The following is a 10,993-nucleotide window of genomic DNA, read 5'->3' as shown; positions in this document are numbered from 1 at the left end:
CTGCGATGCAGGAGGGAGCAGCGGGCCTGGGCTGATGTGGCAGGGGGAGGGGCAAAGCGGGCTGCCTCCCTGCCTCTCGGGCCCAGGCCCATTCCTCCCCTCCACATCAGGCCTGAGCCTGCTCCTCCCTTCCCCCCACCACTGCTGTGTTGTTTTGGGCCCACTGCTGCTTCCCCCACCCTTCCACCTGCACTGCCACGGCAGGCCAGCTTCTCCCCATCTTTGGCCGTGGTCCTCCCCTACACCCCCCGCATTGGGCCTGGTTCCGCTCCTCCCCTCCCCCCAGCACTGTGGTGCAGAAGCGGGGAGCAGACCTGGACCCCAAGTGGGAGGAAGGAAGTGGGGAGCAAGCCTGGATGGGAGGGAGGGAACATAGGGCTCCGTCCCTGCCTGCCTTCTGCCCTCCCCGCGGTCATTCTTGACGGGCAGGTGGCTAGTGTAAGATTAGCAGCGAGTTAGATTTCAAACGTTTTGATAATTTTAAAGAAAGAAAAGCTTTAAAATGTAAAGCTAAAAGAAAATGCCATTCTTAAAGTAGCTTGGTGTGAATCTGAGCGTATATTTTAGATAAATTTAATCTTACTCCCCTTAGCAGCAAATAGCCAATATTGTTCGTGGCAAGGTGAACAGAATTCTTTTTCTCTTGGTGTATAAATGGCTGTCTTGCATCTAATTGCAAGGCCAACTTTGTCCATGTTATCACCTATTCGGGGTGAAATACTGTCTGTATTTTAGTGTTTCCTGCATATGTAGAATCTTTATTAGTGACACTGCCAAAGCCAAAAAGCTTTTCTTTTAGATTTTTTTTCTTGATTTTAACAGGAAATTAGTTGGAAACTGTTTAGTGCTTAGCTGATATCTTTTCAAAAGAAAACTTAGGCACATGGAACTTGTATTAATTTCTATATAACTATATGTAAAACAGTTTTGTAATATAATATATAATGTCAGTGCTTAGTTCCAGATACAACATTAAACTTCTTTCACTCTTATAAAGTAGCTGGGTATGTGTGTGTGTTTTAAGTACAGTCATTTTGAACAGTTGTGTTCAAAATGTTCTCTACCAGACAAGAAAAGGGCATTAAGTGGGTTGAGTAGAAGAGGTTTCTGTTATTTCTTTAGTAGTAAAGTGTAGGGGAAGCTTTCATAAAATAGGGTTTGGGAGCAGAAAACGTCAGCATGATTTGGCTGTAGTACCTTCAAGACTAGGGATATTTCTTTGTTAAAATGATTTGGCTGTAGTACCTTCAAGACTAGGGAGATTTCTTTGTTAAACCCCAGCCTGTAAATAACAGTGTTTCCTTTCTTTTACAGGGATAATTTTTTCACTGAATGACAAATCAAGCTCTTCTAATCTGAAGATAGATGCTTTGTCTTGTTTGTATGTGATCCTCTGTAACCATTCTCCCCAAGTCTTCCATCCTCATGTTCAAGCATTGGTACCACCAGTTGTAGCTTGTGTTGGAGACCCGTTTTACAAGATAACCTCAGAGGCACTTCTGGTTACACAACAGCTTGTGAAGGTCATTCGCCCTTTAGACCAGCCTTCTTCCTTTGATGCTACTCCATATATCAAAGATTTATTTACTTGCACGATCAAGAGATTGAAGGCTGCTGATATTGATCAAGAAGTAAAAGAGAGGGCAATATCTTGCATGGGCCAGATTATTTGTAGCCTTGGTGATAATCTGGGTACTGACCTGCCTAATACGCTTCAGATATTCCTGGAGAGACTGAAGAATGAGATTACTCGGTTAACTACAGTGAAGGCCTTGACATTGATTGCTGGCTCTCCTTTGAAGATAGATCTCAGGCCAGTCCTTGGGGAAGGTGTTCCTATTCTTGCTTCTTTCCTCAGGAAGAACCAGCGAGCTTTGAAACTGGGAACCCTTTCTGCTCTAGATATATTAATTAAAAATTACAGTGACAGCTTGACAGCTGCCATGATTGATGCAGTCCTGGATGAGCTTCCACCTCTCATAAGTGAGAGTGATATGCATGTATCACAGATGGCAATCAGTTTTCTGACTACACTGGCTAAAGTGTATCCTTCCTCCCTGTCAAAGATCAGTGGGTCCATTCTCAATGAACTTATTGGGCTGGTGAGATCACCCCTACTGCAGGGTGGAGCACTTAGTGCCATGCTAGAATTTTTCCAAGCTTTGGTTGTGACTGGAACAAATAATTTGGGATATATGGATTTACTACGTATGTTAACGGGTCCAGTGTATTCACAGAGCACAGCACTTACTCACAAGCAGTCTTATTATTCCATTGCCAAATGTGTAGCTGCCCTTACACGAGCTTGCCCTAAAGAAGGACCCGCTGTAGTAGGTCAGTTCATTCAAGATGTCAAGAACTCAAGATCTACGGATTCCATTCGTCTTTTAGCTTTGCTTTCTCTTGGGGAAGTTGGGCATCACATTGACCTAAGTGGACAAATTGAGCTCAAGTCTGTAATATTAGAAGCATTCTCCTCTCCTAGTGAAGAAGTAAAGTCTGCCGCATCTTATGCACTGGGCAGTATTAGTGTTGGTAATCTTCCTGAATATCTACCATTTGTCTTACAAGAAATAACTAGTCAACCTAAGAGGCAGTATCTTCTTCTCCATTCCTTGAAAGAAATAATTAGCTCAGCATCAGTGGTAGGTCTGAAACCATATGTTGAGAACATCTGGGCCTTATTGCTGAAGCACTGCGAATGTGCAGAAGAGGGTACAAGAAATGTTGTTGCTGAATGTTTGGGCAAGCTTACTTTAATAGACCCAGAGACTCTTCTCCCACGGCTCAAGGGATATTTAGCATCAGGTGAGTAGTTATTCATATCATATGTATGTACACATTCACCTATGTATATATTTAAATATTGGCTTCCTGATTAGATTTCTTCCAAGGAGTTCAGTGCAAAAGCTATGAAATACTTATATTTTATTGTTGAAAAGGTGTGCTTTTGAATTCTGTGGGACTGTTGTTTTCCAGTACCATTGCAGCCCATATAATTAAGCTAACAAAATTTTACACATTGTTCATGAATGCAGTTGAATTTCATATAACATTTATAGAGCAGTGAATTGATAAAAGTCAAAATCCACATAAAGTTCAACTGAATTTTACTGTCCAATTTATACTTTTGAAATAGTAAGCATTTAAAAGGCTCTTTTTAGTATAACATTTTCCTTATGCTTCAGAAATAAGTCAACATGACTTTCCTGTCCTTGTTTTTGACAATGGAAGGTGGCTTTTGTTAGAGTTCTTATAAAGTATGTAAATAGTTTCAAAGAATAAGATGGAGACATTATTATGCCACTGGCAGTGGGATAAATTTGAAAGATTCCTAAACTGCAAATAAGAATAATTGTAAAATAATAAGGAGGGTTAAGGAGTAAGCACTGTATTTACTTGAATACAAGGACAAGGATTTCCGCGCCCCCCCCATCAGCATGGGGAAAAAGCCCCTTATCTTGCACTTGAACAGAAAAAAAACCTTGATTAAATACATTGTCTATCATTAAATTGCTTCCAGAAAGCAGCATGTGCTCAGTAATGGGAACCAACTATGAAGCTGATTAAATGTACTAACATCGAACATGACTATCTAACACATGGCCCATGTTGGGCGAACATGCTAATAGAAACCTGCTACATGGCTAGCTTAGTGCAGCCCATCTGAATAAGATGTATAGTAGTACACATTGTGCTCAGTCCCCCCTCAGCTCCAATTCTTTTTCAAGTCATGGTGAGTCATACATTTCTGCTTCCTTTTCACTCACAGCTTAGTTGTGCCTTTCCCGTTTCCAGTGATCCTGGTTTCTTCGCCAGTCTTAAATGTATGGCAGACATCACCTAACCGGGCCCCAAACAATTCACCCAGAATACTTCTGTTGGTCCGTTTCTTACCTGTCACCTATGATTAGTGTGATGGTACACTAAATAGTGAATGAACTAAATTACTATAGGCATGTTTATTTCAATGTCAGTGTTTTGAAATTTGCCCCTTACTTTCATGTAATCAGGGAGAGCAAGGGCTGACAGTAAGAGCAATAATTGGCTGTAGGGGGAAAAAGTTGGGGGGGCCACAGGGCAAGGGGCCACCTGATTTCCCCAAGCTTATTTCCTGCTGTAGCAGTGGAAGGGAGACCAATTCAAGGCAAACCTCCAATAATTAGATTCTACACCTGAAAGCTGATTAAAAAAAAATATAACTTATTGGGGCATTGTCTTCTATTCGCGATCATCTTGTATTCAAGTAAATATGGTATGTCTGTTGTATGTAATTCAGTACTCCAGATTCATCTGTAAGACTTGACAAACATTTCTATACTTGCTGTCATGTAAAACAGAATTCCTGTGTTGAATGTATTGGGATATGGTTTCAAGTTGTCCATTATTTAATTAATATTGTATAGAATGCAGACTTTAATATATTTCTAAGTAACATTTAAGGTCTAATTTTTTTCTTCATTTAAAATGTAATAGGCCATATATGAAGAAAAAAACAACATAGTGCTAGGCAATCTGCAGTTGTTTTGTTCTATATTATTCAGAAATCAACCTCAAATGCCATCCTTAGGAAAATTAATATTTTGAAATGGAGCCCAAGAGAAAGTTACTTGCAATGAAATAATTTAGTAGTCATGGTTTTTCAGTAATTCCTAATCCTTATACTCCCTAATGTTTTCATATTAGGATCATCATATGCTCGAAGCTCAGTAGTTACTGCCGTGAAGTTCACTATTTCTGATCATCCACAACCCATAGATCCACTGTTGAAGAATTGCATAGGTATGTTTCTTGCACTTTAAAAAAAAAAAAAAAAAGTTTAAACAAGTTTAGTTTCAAGCAGTTACTTCATATTTGTGTTGAAATGTGTGCATTTTAAAGAATCCATTTTTCAAAAAAATAAATACTTTGCAGTTTCTGTAATTCGTCACTTTGCTCTTACTAATAGGCATTAGTATTGGTTATAAGCTGTAGACTGAAGCACCTGGAGGCAATAGTGACATTTCACTGTAGATCATGGAAACTCAGAGTACAGTCATGATAGAAACTGCTAAGCATTCACTTGCAATTGTATAGGTATACTACACTTTAAAACTATTTCCAAACATTTTATCATAAATTCAAGCATAGTCATGTCATTCTTTAAAATTTTAAGATTTACTGAACTCTCTTATACCTATTGAGAAAGTAATCTGAGCTGTAGAATTGTGTTATTTGATTTGTTAATAACTAAGGTAATATTTGGCATGAAAAAACAGGCTTTATATTGCTATCTGACTTTAATCCTCAGATCTGCTTTTGTTCATGACAAACCATTGAGGCCAAACCTGCCATGGAGAATTTTTTTAAGCCAATTGGTTAATATCCATAGAAAATTTATGCTTCCTACTCTCTTAAGTCTTGTAGGAAAGTAAAACATTTGGCATATTTTCAGAATCATGCATTTTCAATTACTCTTTGTTCATGGTGTGACTAGCTAGTCTCTGTATTGGAAATGTTTATGTGTATTTTTTTTTTTTCAAATCAAGACTGGGTTGGACTTCTATGTTCAACTTCAGGTGAGCCTTTTGTTAAATTGCCAGCCAAAAGATACAATTGCCATTAGTGGCTTAGTTCAAAAATCTCGTTGTTCTTTTCTTTCAAAATTACATCATAATCATTTTTTCTAGTTAATCTTCCAGTTTTTTGTAGAGAACGATGAGTGAGGCAAGTGGTTTGGTTAGATCCTGGTTTTTTTTTACTACTTGTCCTCCAGAGTGCTTGCAGTATGATGCGCAGGCCTCTAAACCAGAGATGCTTCCTTTTAGAATCAGTTGTTATTTATGGGGCCAGGAAAAAATCCTGAAAGAATTCAGAGTTCTTGTAATGGCTTAGTGAACAGGGGACCAAACCTAATGGCTGTCATTGGACCTCCATCAGTGTCCGTATTTCTTTGTCCTTTTTCTCTTTCATCATTTTTCCTGTTTTTCTTTGTATGTAGGAATAGGTATCCTTTACTTTTCCCTTTATATTCTATTTTTTCACAGCAACCAGCTATAATGTGAGGTAAACTTTAAAACAAAACTCTTGTCTCATTTATCTTCTTGTGGAAGTACAATACAAATGATTTCTGCAAAGGCTGAATGTTAACTATGGTTGAGTTTGGGAAGTAGTTTTTCATTAATAGGTTTGGAATCTCTCTCTCACTCATTTGCTTGCTCAAGTTAAGAGCATGCAATAACAAATTTACTCGCTTATAAGTTAAGGACATGCAGTAGCAAAGATATTTTTAAATACACTTTTAGGTTTCTTAGGATTACATCTGTATTAACTCCTTGACGTTAGAGTGGATGGTAGCACACTCGTAAACATGTTTTATGAAAATCAGGGGGGAGGATAGAGATGATTTCAAGCAGGGTTTTCTTTGGGGTTTTTTTACTAATTATGTAAGGCTTACCACTGAAAAATAATGGTATAGGTTTAAAAGGTCACTTTGAAAGTGGTAATTGAAATCAGTGGCACTTTTTTGCATAAAATGCTTGTAACAAGTGGGTGTCCCAGGGCCAGTCTAAAAACAGGCCTACCCACTTGTCTTAGGGCCAGCCACCCACCACCTCTCCTGCCACGCCTTTATGTTAATAATTATGGTAATCAGGCGGGAGGCTGCCCATTTATCTGCCCTGATAACAAGGGCCTCTGTATATGTCTCTGACCTCCCCTTATCATATCCCATGCCTCGCAGATGTTTCCTCCAACTAGCTAGCACTGGGACCCAAGCTCCAGAGTCTCACGTGGGACTCTCACTCCCCACTAGAGCTCACGGTCCTAGCGTTCTCACCCTGGGTTCTCTCATTGTACACATACACTGGGCCCCAGGCCCTGCGCACACTCTCAGGACTCTAACCCCACACCTCTGGGATCAGGGCTTCGAGCCCTGTTCCCAAGCCCTCCCTGGGCTCTCTCCCTATCCCTGGCCCTGGGAGCTTCCTTAATAGCTCCTCAAGGCTCAGGGCCCCACCCCCTGGAGCTTCATGCTGGCTCCTATATGCAGCCTCAGACCTCCACCAAGAATCTGGGTGTTGCCACCAGTCCCTCCACCAACCTGGGCCCTGCCTCAGTACTCTAGGTGAGTCTGGGCTCCCCCTGCTTGATCTCATTCACCAGGGATGTGGGGCTGGGCTTAGAAGGTGCCCCATACTCTCCTTTCACTGGGCCTGTAACTGGCCTGGCTTTTCTGGGGGACTGTCCCACTACAAACAGTGCCACCAGGCCACCCATCTCCGGCAGGGTGCAGTTTCCGGTCATGCCTAGGACCATGGGGCATTCTCCTTCCCCATAGACCTGGCCCTTAACTCCAAGATGTTACTCTGAGCAGCAGCCCAGCCAGATGATGTTGCTCCCTAGCTGCTGGCAGCAAGCTGCTGCCTCTTCGCAGTTCAGGGCTCAGCTCTTAATAGAGCACAGCTGGGCTCTGCTACCAATCAGGCAACTTTGCCTAATTGGCATTGCAGGCTGCCTAGCTGCCACTCAGGCCCCTGCTAGTAAGTGCTCTGTTACAATGCTGTGTATTTCTCAATGTGATACTAATGTATATAATGCTGAACCCAGAGTCCAGATATATGAAATATTAAGTCACAAGATTATAGACAGTTCTGTGCACTGTGGCTAAAAGTAGCAATGGCCATTTCTGTTCACCTAAAACTGTACTCAGGTTAAGTAGTTCGCTATTAAAAGATGAACATGAATCCAATATGGAGAAATATTTATAATAGCAAACTAAAAAAATTGTTTTGTAACTGATTTATTTCCATGGTTGCAGGTGACTTCCTGAAAACACTGGAAGACCCAGATCTCAATGTAAGGAGAGTAGCTCTAGTGACATTTAACTCAGCAGCACACAATAAACCATCATTAATAAGGGACCTTTTAGATACTGTGCTTCCTCATCTTTACAATGAAACAAAAGTGAGAAAGGAGCTAATAAGAGAGGTAGGTGAACCAGGAAAAACCTCTAAACAAAAATTAAGAGGACTTTTAAGTATGACTTTATAACTTTTTGTTTCTGTGTGCAGGTGGAAATGGGACCATTTAAGCATACAGTTGATGATGGGCTGGACATCAGAAAAGCTGCTTTTGAGTGCATGTATACGCTTTTAGATAGTTGTTTGGATAGACTAGACATATTTGAATTCTTAAACCATGTTGAAGATGGCTTGAAGGATCACTATGATATTAAGGTTGGCTATCATCTTATACATTTTATATGCGAGCATTCTCTTCTAAGCAATGATTTACTGAATTATTTTGTACTCTTGCTTATGTAAATGTTGAATAGACCAGCAGGCTGATTGACAACTATTGTGAGGCAATCTTTCTTTTTAAATGGTCCATTCTGCTTGAATTCTGTTTATGTTAAGTATTGCTGTAGAGGAAAAGGGTATAACTTGTTTCTGAATTGACTTTCCCTTCAACTAGATGCTAACATTCTTAATGTTGGTGAGACTGTCTACCCTGTGTCCAAGTGCAGTACTACAGAGGTTGGATAGACTTGTTGAACCCTTACGTGCCACATGTACAACAAAGGTACTGTCTTAATTAAAACTACTCTTGACTAATAGAACACAGCAACAGAAAAAAGGTCATAGAAATAGTGCGACTGAATCATGGTCTTGAATACAAAATACAGTACTGTTTGAGAAGTAATCATTATGAATTTATTATGTCCTGTAGTTGTAAACTAGGCTTCAACAGGGTTTGCATGAATGTATTCTTCATAACCTAATTGTATTGTAAGATAAGATGCCCAAAGTGGTACCTTCACCCACACACAGTACACCTTTAGTCTGTCATGGTTTGGTAGGTTATATTCAAGAATTGCTATAATTTTAAAAAGTTTATAAAATATTTTGAAGGGCTTGGGTTTATCTGTACAATTTTTAATGGAAATTCCTCTTCCGTTCTGAATATACTTGCTAATGTAAATATACCTGGATCATTTGGTTACCTTGTCTGAGGTCATTCAGAAGATTCACTGCTGTTTCAGCACTTGGCAAACTCAAGTTTCATTATGTAAATGAAATATGGAATATTGTGTGTTAATATAATTTTTAACAGTGATTTAAAAGTTACAGAAAACTTGCAGTTGGCTACTGAAAGGACAAACGTGCAGTATGACATGAAGGGAGTGGCATAAGACTGCTGTTTGTTCCTTTTTTGAATGCTTTATTTACCTTTATGATAAGCTGTTTGAGGCAGTATGTTTTATTCAGCACCTGACATAATGGTGTCCTTGTTCATGGCCAGGACTTCTAGGTGTTACATTATATAAATAATTTCCCCTGTTCATTTTGTTACTCACTTTTTGCAGTTATTCTGCTTCCTGTTTTATGTGATAGACTTGAGGCATTTTTTCAGTGGTGAAGTAATATCTGTATGATTGAAAAGTTTTGCATGGCAATGCCATTGAGGTTCTAACAATTTATAAAAATTTGGCTTTGGTAAATATGCCCAGAGCTGTAATTTAATTTTTATAATGCTGCTGACCTGACTAAATGAAGATTGGGTACTTCTGCTTTCAAGTGGTATATGGATTAGCTATTTTTTTCTTTAGTACTAATTTTTGCCTATTCTGCTATTTTCAAGACAAGTCTATTTGTAATATTTTTTGTTTAAGTACGTTAAACATTAGTTTACAAGTTTCTAGTCTCCTCTGATGGGCTCTTTGCTTTTTCAGCTTTTGAGTACATTGCAGCCAGTACAGTAGTAAACCATTTCAGATACCTGTTTAATGAAAGTGGTTATACATGAAAACAAAAATGTCCTAAAGTGCATGTTTTAAAAAAAAATTAAACTTCCTAAATGCTTTTTTTTCTTCCTACCCCAGGTAAAGGCAAACTCGGTGAAACAGGAGTTTGAAAAACAAGATGAACTCAAGCGATCTGCCATGAGGGCAGTAGCAGCACTTCTAACTATTCCAGAAGCAGAGAAGAGTCCATTAATGAGTGAATTTCAGTCGCAGATAAGCTCTAACCCTGAGCTGGCAGCCATCTTCGAAAGTATCCAAAAAGATTCATCATCCACTAACTTGGAATCAATGGACACTAGTTAGATACTTGTTCAAAATGGGGACCATTACGTTGAACCATATGATGCACTGATTTGACAGGTTAAAAGTAAGAAATGGAAAAATACCTAAACTTCACATTTGTTCCATTTTATTTACCTTTATGGAAACAGTTGGCTTTTTTCCCCATTGTTGCTTTTCTTGCATTGATTCCAGAAATGTATTTCCATAATCCAGAGTTTGTAAAGCACTCATGTTTTAGTGGATTTGGCCACATTTGGAAATAAAAAGTTTAAGCGCATGGTGTATGGAAATTAGGTTCCAACATCCATTTGCCACCTAATGTTTAGGATTAAAATGTTAAAATTTCATGACCATGGTTTTTTCTTTTTATTTTCTCTTCCTGTAAAAACAAAACCATCACGTTTTTGTACAACTTTTATTCTTTTTTGTTTTAGTTACATAAATGGATTTGGCTGGCAGATGAGAGATTCTTCTGTGTAAGATTTATTATTACTGAGGGTTTGGGCACAGTTCAAAAATACAGACATAAATACATGTCATTTTTAAAGGTGTGGGGAATTAGAAAAGTAATATCCCTGTTGTGCGCACTAATTTTGCATGAGCAAATTTACAAATATATTGTCTGTAAAACAGCATGTGCAGTTTATTCATAATACAAGTTAAAATAAGTACTACTGTATCAGTGCGATTTGCAGGTATTATTTTTACAAAGAAAATGTTCATAGAGGAGGGGAAAAAAGAGAGAGGGTTACGTTTTAATACAAGTTTCTAATTTCATTTATGGTGGTCTATAGTTAAAGTAATCACTATTCCATTGTTTCCCAACCTGGGGAATGAATCACTTGGAAGACAAGCCAGGAGCTTGTGCAGGTGTGGGGTGGGGAAAAATTCAGAGAGTAGGTAAAACATGGAATCCTGGACCAAATT

The 10,993-nt window shown here is 38.9% G+C and overlaps 1 protein-coding gene across 2 annotated transcripts in view; it reads left to right on the top strand.

Moving 5' to 3' along the window:
• CAND1 (cullin associated and neddylation dissociated 1) overlaps positions 1-10,524 on the top strand; it is a 43,937-nt gene extending 33,413 nt beyond the window's left edge. For both annotated transcript variants that reach the window (XM_006022472.2, XM_025202807.1), the window contains 6 exons: positions 1,315-2,808; positions 4,687-4,782; positions 7,799-7,968; positions 8,052-8,216; positions 8,455-8,562; positions 9,863-10,524. In XM_006022472.2, the coding sequence (XP_006022534.1) occupies positions 1,315-2,808; positions 4,687-4,782; positions 7,799-7,968; positions 8,052-8,216; positions 8,455-8,562; positions 9,863-10,087 (2,258 nt within the window). In that variant the 3' untranslated portion in view covers positions 10,088-10,524. The remainder of the gene's footprint in view (positions 1-1,314; positions 2,809-4,686; positions 4,783-7,798; positions 7,969-8,051; positions 8,217-8,454; positions 8,563-9,862) is intronic.
• The last annotated feature ends 469 nt before the right edge of the window (positions 10,525-10,993 follow it).

Source organism: Alligator sinensis, unplaced genomic scaffold (genome assembly GCF_000455745.1).
Source record: "Alligator sinensis unplaced genomic scaffold, ASM45574v1 scaffold65_1, whole genome shotgun sequence".
Taxonomy (NCBI): domain Eukaryota; kingdom Metazoa; phylum Chordata; order Crocodylia; family Alligatoridae; genus Alligator; species Alligator sinensis.
This window is presented reverse-complemented; position numbering and strand designations above follow the sequence as displayed.